The sequence below is a fragment of the Cydia fagiglandana genome, chromosome 19 (genome assembly GCF_963556715.1).
Source record: "Cydia fagiglandana chromosome 19, ilCydFagi1.1, whole genome shotgun sequence".
NCBI classification, from domain to species: Eukaryota; Metazoa; Arthropoda; class Insecta; order Lepidoptera; family Tortricidae; genus Cydia; species Cydia fagiglandana.
In genome coordinates this window covers 9131815-9157400 of record NC_085950.1, presented here as the reverse complement: position 1 = coordinate 9157400, position 25586 = coordinate 9131815, and the positions used below count along the sequence as shown (strand labels likewise).

The 25586-nt window shown below is 37.7% G+C and overlaps 2 protein-coding genes across 2 annotated transcripts in view; one reads left to right on the top strand and one right to left on the bottom strand.

Annotated features, from left to right (window-relative positions):
• LOC134674218 (uncharacterized) overlaps nucleotides 1-25581 on the bottom strand; it is a 41707-nt gene extending 16126 nt beyond the window's left edge. The window contains exons 1-3 of the mRNA XM_063532276.1: nucleotides 25432-25581; nucleotides 25091-25239; nucleotides 24765-24906 (exon numbers count right to left, since the gene is read on the bottom strand). Of these exons, the coding sequence (XP_063388346.1) occupies nucleotides 24765-24906; nucleotides 25091-25239; nucleotides 25432-25581 (441 nt within the window). The remainder of the gene's footprint in view (nucleotides 1-24764; nucleotides 24907-25090; nucleotides 25240-25431) is intronic.
• LOC134673934 (uncharacterized) lies at nucleotides 9951-15713 on the top strand. The gene is made up of 3 exons (XM_063531975.1): nucleotides 9951-9996; nucleotides 14626-14971; nucleotides 15402-15713. Exons 2-3 carry the CDS (start codon nucleotides 14638-14640, stop codon nucleotides 15533-15535), a joined length of 468 nt encoding a protein of 155 aa, XP_063388045.1. The 5' UTR covers nucleotides 9951-9996; nucleotides 14626-14637; the 3' UTR covers nucleotides 15536-15713.
• Nucleotides 25582-25586: the final 5 nt, after the last annotated feature.

The window sequence follows — 25586 nt, the reverse complement described above, 5'->3', positions numbered from 1 at the left end:
ATGTATTTGTTGCCGCTATAACAACAAATACTAAAAAGTACGGAACCCTCGATGGGCGAGTCCGGCTCGCACTTGTCCTGTTTTTAATACACGCTCTTATCGCGGACTGACTACTTTTCTTTCAATACTTAGAAATAAATGAAAAGTTGACTGACTCCGCTATCGCGGGCGAGACTCGGACTCGCTTAGCTCGTTGCTCAGTTGGTCGAGCGTCGAGCGGCGGACTGGTATCCGTCTGGAGTCGCGAGTTCGAGTCTCGCCCGAGATGTCCCATGAGTACAGTTTACACTTCCACACCGTGTGTTGTTGTCGCTTGTACACGGTGTAACATGAGGAAACCGAATAATTTTAACAGCGTATTCCTGATCATATTTAGAGACAAAATTGTCCTATAAACTTTTTTGAAATTCGCCTAGTTTCAGAGATAATATTAATTAAAAAAAAAACAAGATTTTATTGTTACAAAGTGTAAGAGGCCTTTTTGATGGTGATGTTGCTGCTATGGGACGTAGTCTTAATAGCCTTATTGGTAGATGTCAAAAAGTGACAAGTAACACTTTTCAAAAAGTAGGTTTTACGAAAAAAAAAAGTAAAAATCAATCAAGTGATAAGTTTAGCAATAACATTTATTTATTATGTACAAATACATTTAAAAAATTTATAAACAAAACAAAAAAAAATTTTTTTGGCGATATTGACCTAAACCCATATTAAATTTTTTCCTTCTTTTGACCTCAGAAATGCGTGGTTAAAATTATTCGGTTTTCTCATGTTACGCCATGTATTTACCACGCACATCGTACTAACTAATACCATTTAAATAATCTATCATATCTGTGTAAATAGTAGAGATGCCCCGAATAGTGAATATGGCCGAATACCGAATACCGAATATTCGGCCCCACCTCTCGGCCGAATACCGAATATTCGGCATGAAATGCGAACATTTTGAGTCACAATTATTATGAAAACTGTCCGCCGACAAATCACAACGTTTGCTAACATATATTTTTATGTTGAACAGAATCAATTACAGTGAAACCTGGTTAATTGGCACCTGGATAAATGGAAAACCTCAATAATTGCAACCAAAAGTCCGGTCCCGGTCCCTTGAGACCAAAAGGCCTCTATAATTGAAATTTTGGAACCTCTATAATTGCAATTCAGATTTTAGTGCTTTTCATAATTTTGCCTCTATAATTGACCACATCGCAACTTAAGACCTCTATAATTGACACTGTGCTAAAAAAATCCGTTATTTTTGCTCTTGTTTTTACCTCTATTATTGAAACGAGTCTTGCTTATTACCTCTGTAATTAAAATAATGTAGTTAGACAGCAGAAACAATATTTTAATAGCAATTATCATTTTATTTATATCTCCATCCAGAATTTTATTTATTTATTGGGTATCTATCACAGCCTGTAGTAGGTGAAATAGTTTTGATCAATAAAAAACAAAGTATGCTTTTTACATTCTAATAAAATTTTCTTCTACAATTCAAGAGAATTTTTTAAACCCAAATGATAAGAAAATAAAGTGTACTGTAATTAATGTTAATGTACCTCCCCCAAGCCGGCTGGTCCCCGTGGGGGAAAACGACCAACACCCTCCATTTAAGAAAAAGAAATAAACAACAACAACATATAAAACAACAAGAACAACAACAACAACATAAAGATTGGAGGAGGCCTTTGCCACCTGGCAAACGGACACAAAAAAAAAGGAATTAGGGAAATATATGAACAAGAAATGTATTGTCCGAGTAAAAAGTCTAAATAAAAAAAATAATTAATGTAGTGCAAAAGTGCAAGTATAGACAGAAGCAATATATAAACCACAGTGAACGCATATATTTAGTATGGAAACCGCCTTTAGGAACATTACCGTTCAAATTATCGGGCCAAATTAGCACACATACAAAATTACGCCTACATTTAAATAAGACGACGAGTTTACAGAGCCTGTAATCAAAGCTGGTATACAAAATAATAGTCATCTTTATTACACTAATGGTACATAGCTAAGTGTAGATGAAATGCTTATAATGTCAATAACTACCAATCAGCGACATTAATCCGCTAATAACCTTCTTGCTGTACGTACTGGCCGCTGAGAGTTTGCGGTTCATATTTGATTAGAATATGACTTGGACAGGGATAGGTTTATGCCATACATTGAAGAACCAGTCAAATAATTCACGTATAATAATTTAATGAAGATTAAAAGATAACTAGTTAAAATGTTGTTATGAAATGACAGACTAACTCAATATAAGTAAATATATCATTGTTGTATAAATGTATTCCGCTATAATAAGTATTTTGTATATTTTATTATTAATTTGTATGGCACTGCGAAGTCACGTTCAGGTATAGTCTGTCCGTTTTTCTAAGATCAAGTACGCCATTGTAAATGTATCGTAAACTTGATCTTAGAATTCGGACTGGCTATACACGAATCGGGTCAAAAATATTTGAATAGGCGGAGTCACAATAAATCCCCACTTTCAGTTCCAATGGAATTATTTTATATGTATAAAGCCGGTCAAGCAAGTTTGTCAGTAGAAAAAGGTGCAAAATTAAAATTTTGTATGGGACCACACCCGTTCGCGCGCTTACATTTTCTAAATTTGCTGCTCTTTTCTACTGACAGAAATGGCTTGAGAGAGAACCTACATATATGTGACGGTAGAGGGTGGATTCAAATGATCAAAATTTTCAGATAATGTCTGTACCTATTTGTTAAATTAATTCAGTGGAAGTGTATCTACATATAGGAGACCGGGTATATGATTATCTCACGAGTTATATCTCATGAATAGAACATATTCTAGATATCTTTCCAGGCATCCACTTAATTTCATGTCTCTCTAATTGGACAGCTTTTTTCCATAGTTCTCTGCGAATAGCATCTTGTGGGAATCTGAATGGAAAGTCATGTAAAATCATAATATCAAATTTGATTATTAATTTGAAATAATTAGGTAGTTTTTTTACAGCTCCATCTCATGAAATAAAAAGGAAAATCCAAATCTGTATGAAAGAATTCATTACTACATTTATAATTATATAGAAAATACCTAAACCAAGCACAAGTTAATAAAATAGTTACTTCATTTGGCATAACACCATCCCTATTATCCTCGCAATTTAAAAAGTCATATGTTGTTATGAAAGTCGTATGCAGTTGTTACGTTTTAGCTTAGCACGGTAGTATTGAAAACAAATCGTCATGTTTATTCCAAATTTTACTGAAGTTATCTGTTTACTAGAAGTGAAAAGTGATTCCACTATCCTTGGTATGAACTAAAATAACTTTTGCACCACTTCACGACACATGAAGACATTTTTAATTACAAAAAACGTTGTTTTTATAAATCAATTTAGCCATCCGTCACTGACTGTCATCTCGGACGAACTGAAGTTGCGAATCGAATAGTTTGTAAGCACCGCCTACAATCGAATAGTTTACGTTGGGTCATAACTGAGCGGACAGAATACTTCCATGTATAACAGTTCGCTGATAAACCAGAAACCCAGAACGTAAGCGTGTAAATCAGTTTAAATGGTTATTTGCACCTCCATAAAAGAAATTTGTCAGAACGCAACCTCTATTAATGAAAACCTCTATAATTGACACAACGAGTTTTTGTACCTCGTTAATTGAAACGACCTGCTTAAATGAAAAACCTGGTTAATTGACAAAAACTGGCCGGTCCCTTGAGATTGCAATTATCCAGGTTCCACTGTAATGTAGTTAGAGTCAATCAAATCAGACCCATGATAAAAATAAAATATTCTGTAATCAACAAATGCTCAAAATGTACTAGTACCATGGTACTAACTAACTACTACTAACTATAGTTCGTTTTTTTTAGCATTACAAAGAACTCCACAGAAGCAAGCGTGCAGTTTTTATCAGGCTCTTTAATTGTTAATAATTATTGAATTATCTAATGTAGCATGGTCAATACATATAATTTACTTCAAATTATTACCGCTAAAAGTGCCGGTTTTGGAACCACAAGCTTACTTCTGCGAAGTTCTTTCTAATGCTAAAAAAAACGAACTATAACTAACTAACTTTCCAAGAATACAATACTTACCTAGTTTTTGGTTATTTTTTTGTGTAATTTTTCTTTTTAAGTGCAACAGGTATTCGGTATTCGGCCGAATAGCAGGAATACCGAATATTCGGCAAAGTGGCCGAATAGGCCGAATACCGAATAGTTGCCGAATATTCGTGGCATCCCTAGTAAATAGGCCAGATAGTGGTAGTAGCAGCCGGCGCTTCGTGAAGCGAAGATTTCCTTTGGCAGGATTGGTCCTTAGTCCTTAGGAGCCAAGGATGGATAGAACTGGAGCCATTAATTTTTTTGATGTAAATTGTAATCGGGGTTGCTTAATATCCAAGAAAGAAAATCGGGACCACATTTGTATAAAAAGGCGATTTAGCGCGGCCGTCCACTTCCGTCTTAAAGCCGAGTGGAGACAGTGGGGAGACACTCCTGACTTCGGGCAAACTCGGCTCCGTTCGGCTCTGCTTTGCACCGAGCAAATATTAGGGTTGACACAACTTGATGACCCTTTGCGTGCACGACCACAGATAAGATAATTACTTGAATTTTGACAACCCTAAATATCCGAAAGGGACAGTGCCATAAGTTAGAAAGGGATATTATAATTCGACCCTGAATTGCTGTCAAACTTCGGTTTCGTAGGAAGTGTCCTTTCTGTACGGTAGTACAGTCGACGCCAAATATATGTTTACACTTTTCGCCTTATTACAAAGGAGTCAGGTGCAAAAGTGTAAGCATATCTTTGACGTCGACTATATCCTCTAGCCGCCCATACGTCAAACCTTGCCAAGCAAAATGAAATTTTATTCTGTCAACACAAAGTTCAAATTAGAATGGAACAGGAGACTTTTTATAGGTCTCTGGGCGGCTAGAGGATACTATTACTTATTCTGTGGTGGAGATCACTGAATAGTGACGATTAATAATAAGTCGCTTCTTTACGTGTCATGTTTCTTGAATAAAGCTTCTTCTATTCTATTCAATACAGAGAGGCTACCGCCAAAACCGAAATTCGCAAATTGCGAGGATCTTTCTCGTTTACTCCAATGAAGGCGTAATTAGAGTGACAGAGAAAAATGCCCGCAACTTGCGAACTTCGATTTTCGCGGTTATAGCCCAGACTTCCTGTAGGACGCTGGTGCGACAGAGAGCGCAACATACGACGTACTGTTCCCACATTTTATGACCTGACGTGGTCCAAAATGATTATATTTATGGCCCATTGTTCGCAGGAAGAGGGCGTCATTCGACATCGTTTGGTATCGTTTCGCGACATAGTGTCATGAATTTGGTTAATCATAATCACTTAAGACGAATTACAGCTTGGGGGCTGCCCATAAATTACGTCATCTATTTTTGACGATTTTTGACCCCCCCCCCTAAAATCATTCTTCGAATGACCCCGTTTCCTCCTACGTCATGCTATCGTCATCCGATGTCCAGAATTTCGTAATTTATGAATAGCCCCTTGGCAAAAAGAGTAGAAATTAAAAAGTGGCAACACTATACTGCCCTGCTAAGCCGAAAAGCGCTATCTCAAAAACCGGGCAAGTGCGAGTCGGACTCGCGCACGAAGGGTTCCGTACCATAATGCCAAAAAAAAAACGCAAAAAAAGCAAAAAAGAAACGGTCACCCATCCAAGTACTGACCCCTCCCGACGTTGCTTAACTTTGGTCAAAAATCACGTTTGTTGTATGGGAGCCCCATTTAAATCTTTATTTTATTCTGTTTTTAGTATTTGTTGTTATAGCGGCAACAGAAATACATCATCTGTGAAAATGCCAACTGTCTAGCTATCACGGTTCGTGAGATACAGCCTGGTGACAGACGGACGGACGGACGGACGGACAGCGAAGTCTTAGTAATAGGGTCCCGTTTTACCCTTTGGGTACGGAACCCTAAAAGTGGCAACACTATACTGCCCTGTTAAGCCGAAAAGCGCTATCTCAAAAACAAATGATTTTGAAAATGGAATTCTCAGTTATAGAAACTAAAGTATAAATTAGCAATGGATTTTCTTTTGAGATAGCGCCACTCGGCTTGGCAGGGCAACAGCGCCGTCCCTTTCAAACCAATATACAGTGTGGAAAGACAAGTCGGGCCCTGGAGGGAAACTACCTTAAATCTTTCAGCTAGCTCTTTTTACTGAAAGGAGACATTCCTTTATTTTTTTTAAATAAACAAAACTGCATTTAAAGATTTTTCTTTTTTTCTTAAATTTGGCTTGTCTAAAAAAATCTTGATTACTAAATATTAGATTTTATGGATATTTTATACGACAGACGAGTGTAAGACCTAATGTTTCTCGGAGAAATGTTATCATACACATAAACTGTATCGACTAGTAGAATAAAATTGCGAGTGTTTATTTTTTCGAAATTTTAGTCGGTTCGAGTCCCGGGCGAAGCAACCGAGTTTTAGAAAATCTTTGAATGCAGTTGTTTCTTTTTAAAAATAAAGGAATGTCTCCTTTAAGTAACATTAGCCAGCTTAAGGATTTAAGGTAGTTTCGCTCCAGGGCCCGACTTATCTTTCCACACTGTATATAAGAAAACGGGACGACACTACAGTGTTGCCGCTTATTAATTTCTACTCTTTTTTGCCAAGCTGTAGGTTCCGTAGATTTCTTTACGATAAATTAGGTTCAGTAGATCTAAAATTGCTATACTTTATTTGTATTACATAGGACAATTATGAATATGATAGGATTACCGGGCGCACACACAGACGCGATTTCCGGGCGGGGCGTGTGCGGGGCGCGCCGCTTTAACATATAAAACCGGGCAAGTGCGAGTCGGACTCGCGCACGAAGGGTTCCGTACCATAATGCAAAAAAACAAAAAAAAGCAAAAAAAAAACGGTCACCCATCCAAGTACTGACCACTCCCGACGTTGCTTAACTTTGGTCAAAAATCACGTTTGCTGTATGGGAGCACCATTTAAATCTTTATTTTATTCTGTTTTTAGTATTTGTTGTTATAGCGGCAACAGAAATACATCATCTCTGAAAATTTCAACTGTCTAGCTATCACGGTTCGTGAGATACAGCCTGGTGACAGACGGACGGACGGACGGACGGACGGACGGACGGACGGACGGACGGACAGCGAAGTCTTAGTAATAGGGTCCCGTTTTACCCTTTGGGTACGGAACCCTAAAAACGCTCACTCCCCGCCCGGAAAACGCGCCTGTGTGACGGAACCATAATATTCCTTGAATCGAATAAATCAATTTTGCGTTTTTCCTTGTTTGATAGACAAAAACCTGTACCTGATGGTTCTCGAAATTTGTAGAGAGATGAAAAAATGTATGATGAACGAATGAAATTACACACACCGGTAAAAGTTGCATGGAAATAAGAATTCCAAAGTAAGTATTAAGTCCTTAGAGTCAGGCCGAGAAAAGTCTGCAGTGATTTTGATAGCCCACGCAGTGCAAGTGTCATTTTAAAAGTCAAACTTCTATGAAATTATGACGTATAAATAACACTTGCACTGTGTGGCCTATCAAAATCGCTGCAGACTATTCTTGGTCTAACTCTACCTATCTGCTGTGTGATGACTTAATAATTTTTCACAACAGTCGTCATGTCATCAGTTACCGTTAAAACAAGTCGAATCAGCACTTAGTTCCCGATAACGTTGTTTAAAGTAACCCGAGCCAACAACTGTTGGCAGTTATAGTATCGTCAATAGCACTATCTCTTTTAAACTTGCTAAGACCAGAAAAGAGTAAAAGGGATGACAGTATTGCTGTTATAAACTGTTCCCAGAAGTAGGTTCTCCATTTTTATGGAAGAGTTTGAACTCTATTGCTTAAGAGTTCTATAACAACTGGCGACTGAGATCATAATGCTATCTCAGTTACTCTTGTTCAGATTAAACAAGAGTGAAAGAGATGGTATTATGACCTCAGTCGCTAATGCCAATGCGGTAAGTATAGTTGAAAGGACAGACGGGAAATAACCGGTGCTGTGTTGCCATATATCCGGATTAATCTGATTTTTCGAAGTTTTTTAGGTAGCTTTCAGCACTGGGCAACTAGGAATTGAAATTAGGTTATTTTGTATTGAATTTTCCATAAAAAGTGTTATTTATTTTTATTGCTTTGTAATCTTTGACGTATATATTTGGGGACGGGCCTTACGGGCACTAAAAATGGTACTAGTTCAGCGGTGTTACTCACGAATAGAGATGCACCGGATATCCGGTTACTATCCGGTATCCGGCCTATCCGGCCATTATTTTACTATCCGGCCGGATACCGGATAGTGACCTTCTATCCGGCCGGATACCGGATAGTAACATTGCTTGATTTCGGAGTAAACAAATTGGATTTAAGAAACAGACACGGTCATAATCGTACTTGTTTATTATTTTAAAACAATTTAATCTATCCACTGACTTGCACGCGCACTCATTTCGAATTTAGAAATGAGTGCGTGCGAACGTTTACTAGGAAACAGGTCAAACCTGCAGAATGCGCACCTGAAAAACCGAAATGTAGGTATAGTTCCGTCGGCTGAATATCCGGCGGCCGGATACCGGATATTCGGCCAGTGTCCAGGCCGGATATCCGGTATCCGGCCAAACAACTATCCGTTGCATCTCTACTCACGAATTCCAGCCAATAAACTACAAATAACGAAACTAGTTGCGACCAATCGCGCGCGTGATGCGAACTCATCAACCAATCGCGTTGCAGCGGTGTCACACCGCTGTACAGAGGGCCTACCGCGAACCACATTCGACGTGTCGCCTCCCTCTCACACTTACGTACGAATTTACAAGTGCGACAGAGAGGCAACACGTCGAACGTGGTTCGCGGTAAGCCCTCTGGCCCCTGTTATTGCCCGTGGGGCCGATCCCTAGATATGTATGAAAATGTTTGTAATGTAGATTTTGGTTCCTATTAGTTACTGTTCTTAAATTTTAAATAGTGTTTAGTTGCACCTACTGTCTTGCAAAGCTCTGCAAGTCATAAATTCGGTGTATTTTCTTAAAATGAATTATTTAAGGTTTTGGGACAAAAAGGTGACATTCATTTTTCACACATCATACATTACCGAGCTTCGAGATAGCCTATGGTATTTTTAAAACAGCTTGGACACGGTGACATGTGTCATCTTTATACAATTTACCGCCGACCTTTTAAAAAAGATAAAGATAAAAAATAATTTATTCAAGTAGGCATATTACAATGCGCTTATGAACGTCAAATAAACCTAAACCAACCGTACACCGGCTCCAACCGTACACCTCTGCCCCGAGAAGATTTAAAAACCTGTACACTCCTTTTTAGGGTTCCGTACCCAAAGGGTAAAACGGGACCCTATTACTAAGACTTCGCTGTCCGTCCGTCCGTCCGTCCGTCCGTCCGTCCGTCCGTCCGTCCGTCTGTCACCAGGCTGTATCTCACGAACCGTGATAGCTAGACAGTTGAAATTTTCACAGATGATGTATTTCTGTTGCCGCTATAACAACAAATACTAAAAACAGAATAAAATAATGATTTAAATGGGGCTCCCATACAACAAACGTGATTTTTGACCAAAGTTAAGCAACGTCGGGAGGGGTCAGTACTTGGATGGGTGACCGTTTTTTTTTTTTGCTTTTCTTTTTGTTTTTTTTTTGCATTATGGTACGGAACCCTTCGTGCGCGAGTCCAACTCGCACTTGCCCGGTTTTTTTGAAGTACCCCCTACTGTATAGACCCTCGGGAAAACCTCGGAAGGGAACTTAAAAATGACTCTGGCAAGAATATACTATAATGTGGATTAGGGACTTCACACACTCGTCAAACGATGTTTGCACACTGCACTGCAGACATTTTGAAAGCGTACGGCAACACCGTTCTTTATTAGCTAAAGGTTATCGTCGCGTGTAGACGCTTGTGTGACTTAAATTAATCAACGGTAAGTTATTAGAAATTTAAATACTTATTTTTAACTAAATTAAATAAGGGATGTAAATGTAGCTGCATAAAGGTTTTAATTGGTAACAATTTTCGATAATTCTATTGTTATTTAATAATTTAACCGCCAGAAGTAGGACGGATCGCCTTATCTTTTGGATTTCTGTACGTAAATAAGGAGAAACTTTTTAGCTGCATTAGATTTTTTTTACCTATATATTTGAATCCTGAATCCGCCGAATGGTCTTTTTTTACTAGAACCTTAAACACAAATAAATACATATCGTCCATTTTACACATATCGACCTAATCCCACGGTAAGCTCAATAAGGCTTGTGTTGTGGGTACTAGACGACGATATACTTAAATAATATATAGTTATATATAAATACTTATAAACATAGAAAACATACATAACTTAGGAACAAATATTTGTGATAAACAAACAAATAAATGCCCTTACCAGGATTCGAACCCGGGACCTCCTGCTTTGTAGGCAGGGCTACCGACTAGGCCAGGAGGCTATGGTACTCATTGTTTTTTTTCTTTATATTTCCTATAGATAATCGGAAAAGGACCGATGTTGACTGATTCATGTCATTCATTAAATTATACTACCCTATTGTTACTAGGTACCTCTATAGCAAAGACATATGTAACTTCGTATAAGATGAATAAAGTCTAAGGAAAAAACGTGCCTCGGAAAACAAGACAAAGTCATTCTCGGATAAATGGCGCACACACCTTTGCAATATGCTCGGCTAGATAGCGTGACGACACCGTTTCATATTTAACAATTTTAACACATAGATATCAGTGAACGAACATGACCACCAAAATGACCAAAATGATGAATGATGGACCAAAATGATATAAAGACAATAAAATCATTTATCTATATATATATGCATTTTCTTGATAATTTAATACGTTTTCATTTTGAGTTTTAGTCGTGTGTCGATAGATGGCAGTAAATTTACTGTGACTACAAAATTTACTATGAAAGGACCCCTACACACAGGACTACATATCTATCCTTTTTGTCTATAGAAAACGTGTACGAATTCTTATTGCAAACTTAGAACGTCCAAGTGATTAATTATATTTTGTCACTCATTTCGAAGCTAGAAATGAGTCCGCGTGCACTAGGAAACAGGTCAAAACCTGCACAATGCGCACTTGAAATCCCCGAAATGTAAGTAAAGTTCCGCCGGCCGAATCTTAGCGGCCGGATACCGAATATTCGGCCGACGGTCAGGTAGAATATCCGCTATCCAGTATCCGGCCAAACAACTGTCCGTTGCATCTCTAGTTTTATCATGTTGTCCCTGCCATATAATGTTTTATAACGTTATACAGCACCCAGTGTGGGAGCACCATACCTATTCGATCTGTTTCATAGACTAGGAATCCTCTAGACGGAGTTTAGAGCAATTATTTCATGCAACCGATGCTGCCAAAAATGCGGGGGTGCGCGGGACGAGGTGAGCGAATTCCCGTGCCGTGATTGGTCCGTTCAAACGACGAACGAGTTCACGGACGTCACACAAACACACTTTCGACTCGAACATGGAGTAAAATTACCGTATGCGTGGCAGCGGGGGTAGCGCGACTATGCTCAGTCTAGAGGATGTTTTGTCTGTGATCTGTTTCTTTTACAACAAAAATAAGTGTTGGACTTCCCAAGACGCAAACTGTAACCGGATACTCATAACATTAAACATGCAACAAAGTGTATTGAGAAAAGAAACCGTTCACTGTAGCTTTATTCACAGTAGGCTCAGCCATTTTGAAAACTTTCTAATTACTAAATCGGCAAAAAATTAATAGGGAAGACTGGGATGAGGGTCCATATTGGGTCGCATAATAATTGTTTGTCCTAATGTAATGTTATGCATAAAACTCATTTCGCATAATTGTTATTGTACTGAAAATATTAATATTTCTGAAAAATTGTAACAAAAACCTAACCTAACCTTTATTCTACACAACCTATGCAAAATATTTTCGAAAATACTTTCTGTTTCAGCTAGAGAAAAAAATATGCGAAAAAAGTTTTATGCGTAACATTACATTATGACAATCAATTATTATGCGACGAGATAGGATACCCTGGGATGACTTGGATCCTGAGGGAGACTTGTCCCCTAAATTATAATGTTACCTATATTAAATTTAAATAAAATAGATCCAAAATAGAAATTTTACCTCTACTACTTTGTCAAAATCAGAACATTACAGCAATTGGTTCCTTTTAGGACAGTAAGGGTAATTCGCCAGTAACTGGCCACTTTTAGTAACTGGCCGCCCTAAACTAAAAATGAATTTTATTCACCTATAAACAGAATTAATTTTAGTATAAGGTTTCAGTAACTGGCCACCTTATACTAAAATGAATTCTATTTATAGGTGAATAGAATTTATGTTTGGTTTGGGGTGGCCAGTTACTAAAAGTGGCCAGTTACTGGCGAATTACCCTATTTTTCATTTATTGGCAATTAATTATGGTTTTATAATTTAAGTGACCAAGTCTCCCATAGGATCAAGCCTTTCCTACATATTTAAAAATTTCGCAAAAAGCTGTTGAGAAAATGATATCAGTAGAGGAGAACAGCCTTAAAGTCGGACATGTATGTAAGCATTTCCAAAGTTGAAACGAGGTCGCCTCGCCTGCGCTTCACACTAGTTCGGTCAATAAACGTAACCGTTTGAACGCCAAACGGCGCATCCATTTGCCGTGCCACTGACGCCGCGGGGGTAAAATTTAGTTTTGTGAATAAATAATGCCAACCTAAAAGTGGGGTGTTTTTCAGTAGATTTTCATCAAAAAACGATCGACGTCAAATGCAGTCTTTCGCGTCGTTGTCACGATTTTGCGTTGACGTCAATTGCCGTCCGTTCAAAAGGTTAAAATGCAATTCAACAACAATTCATAACACCAGACATGTAATAGCAACCACTGTTGTGGAAAAGTCAAAACAATCGATGTTAATGTCGTCTCTCAATTGGTATTGACAACGTATTGTTCCATAATAAGCGATCGCTTACACATATTCAAATGTGTTAGTGTAAGGCCTGAGTGGACGCTCGAAGCGGAGCGTTCGGCGGGGCGTGCAGCGTAGCGTCGGGCTCACAAGTGATTTGAGCAGCGTGCACTAAGGCCGCTCCTATACGTTTGCATTTGTTTAACATGCACGCCCCACGCCCCGCCCCGCTGCACGCCCAACTCGAGCGTCCACTCAGGCCTTACACTTAGATTACAGCGGCTGCGGTCGGCAACAGGCGGTCGGCAACAGGCGGCCCGCGGACCTCTCACTTGCGGCCCGCGAACCCCCCTGGTTATTATGGATGTAATATTGTCAAACAACAATGTCTGACAAGGTCACACAAAGTGCGGCCCGCGTCAACTGCCTTAACTACTATGTGCCCTTGGCTGCTAAAAGGTTGCCGACCGCTGCAGAGCGTGGCATAATGTTAAAATAATCGGACAAGTGCGAGGGTTCCGTACTTTTTATTTATATAGTATTTTTTGTTATAGCGGCAACAGAAATACATCATCTGTGAAAATTTCAACTGTCTAACTATCACGGTTCATGAGTTATAGCCTGGTGACAGACAGACGGACAGTGGAGTCTTAGTAATAGAGTCCCGTTTTTACCCTTTGGGTACGGAACCCTAAAAAGAAGATTGAATTTGTCTCGGCTGATCTTTGACAGCTGATAGTCGGGCTCGCCATAATTATTTTCCATCATATTTTCACGGAAACGTACGAGCGTGGCTTGCTGTTTCAGTCAGTCTCGGTACAAAAAGTACTGAGGTTGACTGAAGTGACTAATACGAACGCTTCCGAGAAAATACGATGGAAAACAATTATGCATTACATCTGTATTATGTTGGCTGTCATAAGTTGACATTTGACAGTTCGGCGACCACAGCTCGGCTGTTAATCGGCACTATTAATACTAGCAAAGAGAATAGATAGTATAGAGGGCTATTGCCAAAGTAAATTTTGTAGTCACGGTATATTTACTGCCATCTATCGACACACGATTAAAACTTAAAATAAAATTGAAAATGTATAAATTAATCAAAATATGTTTACGGATAAATGATTTTTAATTTTTATTGTTCCATATGACCCATGTTCTTTCACTGATATGTGTCAGAATTGTTAAATATTAAACGATGTCGTCAACGCCATCTAGCCGAGAATAGGCCAAAAGTAATGGCGCCATCTATTCGAGAATGACTTTTTCTTGATTTCCGAGGCACGTTTTTTTCTTAGACTTTATTTATCTTATACGGAGTTACATATTTATATCTCTGATACTAGTAAAGCCTAGTACAGTCACCTGCAATAATATGTTACACAACGAAGGTCGCAAAAATATCTGACACGATTTTATTTGTAGCGCAATAAGAGCGTGTCACATATTTTTGCGGCCTTCGGAGAGTAACATATTAATGCAGGTGACTGTACGATTTTTACTAGGCTTTATACATCTTCTGAAGTTAGAGTCAGACCAAGAATAGTCTGCAGCGGATTTCATAGCCCACGCAGTGCAAGTGTTACAGACATTTTTTGGCCCGACTCTAACAACTTTTGTTAAAGAGATACTTTTTCTTTCAGATAATTTACAATATGAAGTTCATCACATCTGCCGCGATCATATTTGGTGCGATAGCCATAATTGAGGCCTCAATAGTCCCGAGCAAAAAAGATATATATGTTATGGACAACCCAACATCAAATAACATATATATATCCCTACTACCAATAGACAACCCTAGCAAAAATACTGAAAAAGAACCCAAAGAGTTGAACATTTTACGTCAAGAAATGAAAGAGATTTTGAAGAGGATGTGCGGGAAAGATGTCAAGTCGGGAGAAATGGAATCGGACATGTATACCTGTGCTATTAAGACCGTCACTTCGTTCATTGGGTGTATGCATATGGATACAGATGGTTTGAAAGGTAGGAACTAGCAATAATTTATTTGTTTTACATGTGGACAAAGTTGTTAACTCCTCGTGCTATTGATACCCGAGCAAGCGAAAGGTTCAAAAATTTAACCACGACCGTAGCGAGTGATACGAAATGTGGGATCTTGAGCGTTGCGAGGGTTTCAAGGCATGAACTACGCGACCACGAAGCTGAAAATTTACATACATATGTAAGTCGGGTGACAATGCAATATTATGGTACCATCGAGCTGATCTGATGATGGAGACAGGAGGTGGCCATAGGAACTCTGTGATAAAACAACGCAAATTAATTGTGTTTCGGGTTTTTAGAGTTGTCTCGATGAGTATTAGTTGTCTGTGGAAAGAAAAATACAGTCAGCGATAAATGCTTGTACCAAAAATGTTTTTTTTTTTGCCAATAACTTATTTTTTCTTTTCAGAAACAATCGAAGCCGACCCTTTCATGAAATGTCTCAGCCAAGCCGTGAGCGTGTTTGTGAAATGCCTAATATCAAAACCATCGGCCGCAGTACTTGATAATTACGCTCCTGATGTAGCTATGCATATGAAATAATTGTTTCTTTATTAAACATTTGCTAAGTAATGTTATTTGAAATTTATACGAACTGAAATAAATGTCATATACAAAGAAAAAGTAACCAACCTGCCGCGATAGCAGAGGACGCTGGTTCAATTCCAGCCTGGGGCACTAGAGGCCATGGTCACTTTTTCTTAAAAACAAATTAATAATATTTGCTGAAAATAATTTAATTTGTTATAATACTTACAAGTTACAATTTCACTGTTTACCTCTCTTTCTAACAACCGTATTTATTAGAAAGAGAAAGAACGAACTTTGTACCTTAATAAAACGTGACCCAGTTGAGGGTATCCCTTTGGTTCACAAAAGAACAGGAGCCACCTAAAAACCTAACCTTTGGCTCACAAAAAACACAAACTCATTTTATAAATGCGAAAGTACCTATACAGGGTGATTCATGAGACGTGAGCGGGACTAATCCTGCACACTCAGTAGCTGATAATTAATTGATCACCGTCGTATTTAGGTGAAACAACCACACTTTTTCCTATTTTTTAACTTTTTGGCGAGGGCAAATTTAATTCTCTACAATCATGGTCACCCTACAAGACTTAATTAATAAACATAAAACCTCTTTAACCGTAATGACAGCATTATGATTACGAAGAAAATAAACTGTCAAACTTGAGTGAGATACGAGTTTTCAAAAGTAACCCGACCGTGATGACATTCAATTTGACACAGAATATCGGTAGTTTAGTATTCTAATTGTAGGGTGACCATGCATGTTGTAAATAAATTAATTTTTTTTTTCAACACGACCAGAAAATTAACGTTAACCTCACTAATACTGATACGAAACAGTTGCTTATAATTTACGAAATGCGCAGTGTTAGTCCTGCTCACGTCTCCTGAATCACCCTGTTTATCTGTCCGTTATAGCTCAATAGTGGGACCGGATTTTTGCACTAAAAGTTTTGATAATTCTAAAGTTGAAAAAGTGATACTTATCTGATATAGGACATATTTTTAAGCATATATGCTATATATGATGAAAAGTTAGAACGAGCGTTAGATATAAATTAGGTATTTATATATTTTTAGTTATGATTTTTTAATATTGAATTAAAGTGCAATGTTTAAGTTCCATTGTTTATAATATGTATGACGCTTTATAATGTAAAATTATTAGAAATTTTTTTAACGCGCTTCTTTGTCAAACTACAATTAGCTTATTATTTTGTCGATATTGAATTAAAGTTTAATAAATCCACAACAACATATCTAAATTTATAAGTTAATAGGCAAGCTAAAAAGCTAGAAGAATAAGATATATGCTTTAGAATTAATATGCGTTTTTTGTCCTATAAGATCTAATATTGAATTAGAGTCTGTAAAAATAAGTCTATTACTATAAAATAATATACGCAGCCATATTATGGAAAGTAAGAAATTTCTGTGTGTAGCTTGCATTGTAATAGTAAAATCTAGTTAAAAAGGCGCGAAATTCATACATACGCCGCGCTGGTCCGTCAGTCGCCGGCGCGGCGCTCGAGGGCCTATCATAGCCTACCTATACCTCGCCCCTCGCCCCACCTCCCGCTCAGTAACACTGTCTGTCTTTTCTTATCATTCATTTGTTTGTTTACCGTGCACATATATAAATTAGATGCGGACATTACGTGAAATTAAAATATCTTATTAAGTAAAAATACCTACAGCTGGTCAATAAATAAATAAAAATAAAAAAATAAAAAGTCATTTATTGTCGCAACAAATCGAACAAAGAGAAAACAAAAAAGGTTACAGCTTACATTATAAGGTTACATTGTAAGGTCAATCAGATCTTGTCAGTAGAAAGAGGCGGCAAATTTGAAAAATGTAGGCGCGAAGGGATATCGTTCCATAGAAAATTTGAATTTCGCGCCTTTTTTTAGTGACAAGATTTGCTTAACCAGCTATATTTCATTATCTTGACTAATATTGTAATAAAAATGTACAAGATATTCACAACTATTTTTTACTATACATAGTTTGTCAAAGGACTGTTTCATTTCAAACATAGACAGGGAGAATCATCATACTATCTTTGACGTACACTAGTACTAGCACCCAAAAGAAAAGGATGAATATAGTTTTTTGTTTTTATTTACTGACAAATTGGTTTGACCAACTATACCTATTTCTGGTTCCTATTATCATGTCCTGTCTCCTGTCCTATTCAACGTCAATATCATAATATGTATATTATAAACCAACTGCTCAATATTACACGGTATACATCCTGAATATACAATAAGGTAAGTGGCCTCACTTACCTTATTGTATATTCCGTGTGGGCCGTATATGCCTATATACAGCCCACCTTAAATTAAAATGGTTTTTTTTAAAAAAAACAGGATATGAAGTATGAAAAACTCACTCAAATAGGTTTCTCATTTATTTAAGTTTCTTCATTATACCAAAATAGTTATAAAAATATTACGATACTCTTGGAAAATATACCTTTTATAAAAGTCCTATTATGGGCCTTATTGAACACTACCAGTGTATTACTTAATCTCGCAAAAAATAATCATTTTGACATGTGACAGTTTTTAACTTAAGAGTTATACATATACAAATAACAATATTTGATACTTCATAACAGGAGGATTTATTTATAATAAGTAAAAATAATTATTTTGGGTCTTAATAACTAAAGATATAAAAATTGTCTAGTTTACGCGAAAATAGTAGGTAACTAAACATAAATCTTTATTAGTTACAGTAGTCTCATCTTTTAACATCTGGGGGCACGGCAGTGCCCCCGCCAAGACGAGAAAAGCGCAAGGGCACTATCTACCTTTTCTCGAAGCGCTTCGTCGTTTTTTGGAACCCTCATAACTTGGGGTTGGATTATACCAGATAAACAAAGTTCTCGGACTTATTAAGCATATCAATTGCATAGCTCTTATACTTTAGGTTTTATTCATATCTAAAAACTTCGATTTCGTCACTGACTCACTCACTTGATTATCATCAATACCAGGTACTTCCTGAAGTCCTCTAAGAAGCTGAAATTTGGTATGTAAGATAGTTTTAGTACACAAACAACAAATAAATTCAAAAAAAATTTATCCCTAAGGGGATGAAGATGGGGTTTCATTTTGTATGGGGAATCAATAATCGCTGAACCGATTTAGTTGAAATTTGGTATGTAGATAGGTATTGTTATGGGGAAGGATATAGAATAGATTTCAACCTCAAAGTTTACCCTTACGGGGTGAAGGCAGATTTCAACCCCAAAGTTTACCCTTACGGGGTGAAGGGTTTATATGGGGAATCAGTAAGAAGTACATTGTGTAACAGATGCCCCCAGATACTTATTTCAGGATTTTTAATAGTAAATCACCCCCAACCCTTTAAATTAGGGGATGGAAGATTGTCATAAACAACTTACAAAAAGAAGTGAAATCCCATCAAAAACATTTTGATGTAAAATGTTGCCCAAACGAAACCATAAGGCTCGCACTGTCAAAAAGTTATCAGATCTCTTGCCAAGCTTCTAACTCTACAAGCCCTCTAACTTTACTAGCTCTACACCAAAAGTGTGTGGCTTGGCCGTTTCGTTTCTACAAGAACTATTGTATGTAAGTCTAATACAAAAACCGCCCAAATGCGAGTCGCACTCGCGTTCCAAGGGTTCTGTACATTACACAATTTTTAACAATATATTTTTTTTAGAGAAAAGTGAGTAAAATGTCTTTAAAAAAACCCGTAGGGATCGGAAAACTAGGTACTTAAGTCCGACTCACGCTTGACTGCACATTTCTAATAGGTTTTCCTGTCATCTATAGGAAAAGAGCTAATATGTGTATTTTTTTCATAATTTTAGACCCAGTAGTTTCGGAGATAAGGGGGGAGGAGAATTGTCATTTTTGCGTATTTTCTTAAATAACTTCTGAACTATTTATTTTAAAATTATGAAAAAATATATCTGAGATTCTTACAATGAGCCCCTTCATTTGATATATATGATATATATATATATATATATATATATATATATATATTTTTAATTTATTGAACAATAAGCTAAATAAAGTACATTATTATTACAAGACCCATCGTGGGCAAAACCTTGAGGAGGTTTGTATGCCGATGGGGAGTTCGAGAAAATAACATGACAATATACATATCTATCTTATACTAATTAAAATTCTAACAAAATTCTCTTATATTAATTCTTATTCTAATTCTCTTATATTAATTATAACAAGATATAGTTTTTTTTTCTTCTATTTATCATTCATCTCAAAAGTAACCCCTTTATTTGAATTTCTATTATTTACTTTACATGTATGTCCTTGGGCTATAGACTTACATGTGTATACCAAATTTCAACTTATTGGTGCAGTAGTTGCGGAGCGAATAGGCTGTGACAGACGGACAGCCAGACACACGAGTGATCCTATAAGGGTTCAGTATTTTTCCTTTTGAGGTACGGAACCCTAAAAATAATGAATTTAATAAATTTTTCACCTTATGCCCATGTGGCGGTAGCAAAACAGCCAAGCCACATATTTTGACTAAGGTGTAGAGTTAGTGAAGTTAGGGCTTGTAGAGTTTGAAGCTTGGCTCGACAAGAGATCTGACAACTTTTTGACAGTGCGAGTCTTATGGTTTCGTCTTAGCAATAAAATTTACATGAAAATGTGTTTGGTGGGATATTTTTTTACAGTATAAATATTTATTCGTAACAGTAAGTATTATCAGTACATCTGGTGCTACATTACGACACTGGTGCTATAATAAGCACGTTAAAACACTCCCTTTGACCGTGTTTTAAAATTCGTCACTCGTTGCAAAATATCTATTTTTCGCAATTCTATCGTAAAAGAAAAGAAAACTAACGAAGAGGTTTTACGCATACGAGGGCCACACTGAAAGTTTTGCGTAACTTTTGAATAAAACCATTTATAACCATAATAATACATTTATTGCTTCTCAAAATGTTTCCCTTTACATTCTATGCACATATTCACTCGCTCGGACCATTTTTGGAAGCATGAGGCCCAATCACTTGACTGCATGTTTTCGACGTGGTGATGAAACGTAGTAACTGCCTTATCCGGGGTCTTAAATGTCAAACCCCAAATTAAATCCTTAATTTTGGGAAATAGATAGAAGTCACAGGGTGCAATGTCTGGATTATAATCCGTATAAGAGACATTTTCCACGTTTTCGTAATTAAAAAATGTTTTTGCCTTTATTGCGGTATCGGTGGACGCATTATTATGACGCAGGAGGATGCGGCTTTTCGGTCGTCTCTCGCGGTCTTTTTCAATGACTACTAGCCACGTCAAATTAAGCCGAATTTGGGCAAGCTGCGGAAATAATTCGTGTAGTTTTGAAAATTGGTACAGGCATACCTTGTGGTGTCTAGATAAACATACTAAAAGTCCTCGAGGGTAGGGGGTGTGCTGGGGGTGTAGAGGGGGGTTGAAGGTACCTTTTTTCATATTTTTGCTCATATCTCGAAAATGTGTACGAATTGCATTATAATTACTTCGGACAAAAGTTTTAACATAAAATTTACTACAAATTTGGTTATGTTTATTTTTACTCTGCGATCAATACTTTAGGGGCTACAGGCTGTTAAAGTTAAATAAGCAATAAAAAATAGACGGTTTAAGAAAACGTCGTTTTTTTGTAATTGTTCATCACAAATAAAAAAATTAGCTTAGAGTAAGCAAGCTAAGTAACCTGCTGATAAAATATAAAAAATAGGCCATATGCATGTCGGGCCATGCTCAGTGTAGGGTTCCGTAGTTACCCGTCTGTCAAAATAGACTATTTGCCATAACTCAAAAACAGCTTTACCGATTAGGTTCGCTATATTTTTCCTTGAAAGTATTTACTAAGTTATGTTTTCACGATTTTTTTCATATTTTTTGGACCCATGGTTCAAAAGTTAGGGGAACTAAGGGGTAAATCACAACTTTTTTTCTTTCAGATCGATTATTTCTGAACGTTCTTTTATTATTTAAAAGTACGGTACAAAAATGTCGCGTTTAAAAAAAACAGACGATCAAAATGTTTGGCAACGCTTTTGGCTTGTTGAACTTCTATATGGGCCTCCTGTCACCTTCGAAAGACCCATTGACTGGACTAATGCCTTTTTTCCGGATCGTAGCAGTAAATCCAGGTTTCATCTCCTTTAACGATGTTATATACAGCATTTGAACTTCCTTGCTTATACTTACGCAGCATTTCTCGGCACCAGTCAAGAAGTACCTGTTTTTGGACTGAAGTTAATTCGTGAGGAATCCAAAGACAACAAGGCTTCCCGACTTTTAAATATTCTTGTAAAATCTTTTGTATTTGTCTCATACCTATCCCTAATTGTCCTCAAATTTCGTCATAGGTGATTCGTGGGTTTTCTTCAATGAGTCGTCTCACAGTAGCCACATTTCCTTGAATGATCGCCGTGGACGGTCGACCTTCACGAAAATCATTATCTAGAATAATACTGTCTCTACTAAATTCATCATACCAACGCCTCACGATGTTCAGATGTGGTGCTTCAATCCCAAAAGCATTTTGAAGAGAAGCACTACACTCTTGCGGAGTAAGCGAACTTTTAAAATCATAACAAAATCATAGCTCTAAAAATATTTTCGCGTTAAAGCCACGTTCAACGCACTGACTTACTTTGACAAGCCATTAAAAACAAAAGACGATCGATTTGTCGCCAACATTTGTCACATTCCATAATCAAAAGCCTGTATTTTTTTTAAATATACAATTCATAATTTAAATGTTTACCAGTGGCCAGTAGTGCAAAACATTCAGTGTGGCCTATGTAGTAGGAGAGAGGAGGAGTTTGTTAAGAACTATAGACAATAGAAGAGGAAGGATGCTTGGGCACCTGATACGACACGACGAATTTATCAAAAATATCATAGAAGGGAAAGTTGAAGCAAACAGGAAGAGGGGAAGACCAAGGAGAGCGTACATGGATCAAATAAAGGAAAAGATCAACGTCGTGTCGTATCGGGCTGTCAAAGAGAAGGCGCAGGACCGCCAAACATGGAAATTGCTCCACCGACAAGAGTCATACTCTTAAATATATGATGATGATCGTAAATACCTACCTATGTATTAACAAAAAAAGTCACTTGTAATTAGTTACTGCCTTTAAAAAGTATAAGTGCCTCAATGTTATTAGACTTTTTGTTTCTTTAAAACGTCTTTAGGTCAATAAAGCAAGTGAAAAAATATTAGAGTTAGACCAAGAAAAGTCTGCAGCAATTTTGACAGCCCACGCAGTGCAAGTGTTATTTATAAGTCATAATTTTATAGAAGTTTCTTCAAATCGACCTTATTAATAAGAGATTAAAAAATATTGAAAATTATCTTAAAATATTTTAATCTAATATTTCATCTCATACGTTCAATAAGGCCCGGGACTAGACCTTTTTACCTGCACTGACAGTGGGCCTTCTTAGCAACAAGTACAAATTCAGAATAATTGGGAATAATAGGGAGCAACTGCTATTTTTGAATGCTGGGCCTTGTTACCCGCCGGGCCTCATATGCCTGCACCTCACCTACCTTATTTATTTGTTTTACAAGGGGAAAAGTTGTTGATTAACCGCTCGTGCTAATATTGGTACCCAAACAAGCGAAACATTTTTTTTTATTAAATAGGAGGCAAACGAGCAGACGGATCACCTGGTGGTTAGCGATTACCGCCGCCCATGGACACCCGCAACACCAGAAGGGTTGCAAGCGCGTTGCCGACCTTTAAGATGGGGGTCTTTGAAGGTTTGAAGGTCGTATCGGGCAGTTTGGCTGTGCGAGGCAGGAAGCACATTCACAAATTCAAACATTCTAAAATTGAACCACGAGCGTAGCGAGTGGTTCGTAAAGTTGAACCTTGAGCGTAGTGAAGGTTTCAAGGGACGAAGGTTAAATAAAATGTTCACCACATCAGCTCGTAAAGGCCCTCTTGATTGTTCGAAACGGATAAGAAAAGTGGCATTTAATTTGATGCAAATTTTGAGTTGTTACCGTAGGTAAATTGGATCAGTTGGTTGGTAATATTGACTTTAAAATGATAAATATTGAATAACGTTAGTTTGAAATTGATTTTATGATAAAGTAAATATTATCGGAGATGATCGCTCTTAAAAAATATATGTCGCAAGTCATTTATAACCTAAAAGCGCCAAATTAGGCAAAATTATATTGAAATGACACCTGTGTATTGAATTTGAAGAATACTTTAACAAGGGTAGTTATCTGTATGACAATGCACCTAAAATAATTTTCAAATGTATCTATTATTTCTATACTTAACACGATAACGAATTCTACGTAAACGAAACCGCGGGCAATCCCTAGTACATATAGAAATAAATAAGGGAAGGTAAGTTTCCATTAGTGTACTGTGTAAAATAACTATTTACCATTGATAATAATTTTATAAACGCTTTGCGTATTTTTAAGGGCACCGCGCTAACCGCTAGCCCGCGACCGTCGATCGCTGCCTCCTGCCACGGCGCACAGCGCGGCGCGCGCAAACGCCACGCGTTTGAAATGTAACTTAATATAAGCTCGGAATGCATACTTACGTATCAGTATTTAGTGTCGCCGTGATTTTATATTTCTAATCTTTTGTGTGAGAAGTAAGATCTTTATTATGACCGTGTAATATTAACTCTACAAACTTTAATTCAATATTGGCTATACTGCTTAACGAGAAATCAATATCTAGACAAGCACATTGTCTACATTTCTAACTTTTTACATGTATACTAAGTTGATAGATAATATCGTAATTTTGCAATATCAGCTACTCTAATTCTGTATTTACATAATAATTCCTGTTTTTACGTTCACCAGAAAGCAGCTGTTCCAGATTTCTAAAAACCGAATATTGTGAATAAATTAAAGTGTTATTGAATATGTTAAAGTTTTTTGTAACTTTAATTTTATATTTACATAGTTAATTAGCAAAAATTGAAAATTTAAATATGGCCGAACGCTCCACCTAAAATTTTCTAACTTTTTACATGAATGTTATTTAACATGCTTACAATAACATATCAAAAAAGAAAAAACTTTAATGTTATCAAAACCCATTTTTGTTCCACCGCTGGTCTATTACCCTTAAAACTTAAACAAAAACCGATTTTTAGTTTATTTTTTATATCCAACTTCCATAGTACTTGAACTCCACCCCACTAATTCATTAATTATTCGACTCGCCTACCTTGAGCATTCTCATGAGCCCCTCGAGCTGCTGCATGAGGTGTTCCCTGGACTCCTGCAGCGAGGACAGGTGACCCTCGAGCTCATCTTTCCTCTGCCGCAGGGCTCTCAGCTCCGACACCAATGGGGGGGAGCCGGAGACACTGGTTCATTATTTGACTAGCCCACCTTGAGCATCCTCATGAGCCCCTCGAGCTGCTGCGTGAGATGTTCCCTGGACTCCTGCAGCGAGGACAGATGACCCTCGAGCTCATCTTTCCTCTGCCGCAGGGCTCTCGGCTCCGACGCCAATGGAGGGGAGCCGGAGACACTGATTCATTATTTGACTAGCCCACCTTGAGCATCCTCATGAGCCCCTCGAGCTGCTGCATGAGGTGTTTCCTGGACTCCTGCAGCGAGGACAGATGACCCTCGAGCTCATCTTTCCTCTGCCGCAGGGCTCTCAGCTCCGACACCAATGGAGGGAGCCGGAGACACTGATTCATTATTTGACTAGCTTACCTTGAGCGTCCTCATGAGCCCCTCGAGCTGCTGCATGAGGTGTTTCCTGGACTCCTGCAGCGCGGACGGATGACCCTCGAGCTCATCTTTCCTCTGCCGCAGGGCTCTCGGCTCCGACGCCAATGGAGGGGAGCCGGAGACACTGATTCATTATTTGACTAGCCCACCTTGAGCATCTTCATGAGCCCCTCGAGCTGCTGCATGAGGTGTTTCCTGGACTCCTGCAGCGAGGACAGATGACCCTCGAGCTCATCTTTCCTCTGCCGCAGGGCTCTCAGCTCCGACACCAATGGAGGGAGCCGGAGACACTGATTCATTATTT

What these genes read in the sequence shown, in the direction of transcription:
- LOC134673934 (XM_063531975.1), top strand. Translation starts at nt 14,638, where the DNA reads ATGAAGTTCATCACATCTGCCGCGATCATATTTGGTGCGATAGCCATA. An exon ending in GGATACAGATGGTTTGAAAG is followed by an intron (nt 14,972 to 15,401) that starts GTAGGAACTAGC and finishes TTTTCTTTTCAG; the next exon opens with AAACAATCGAAGCCGACCCT.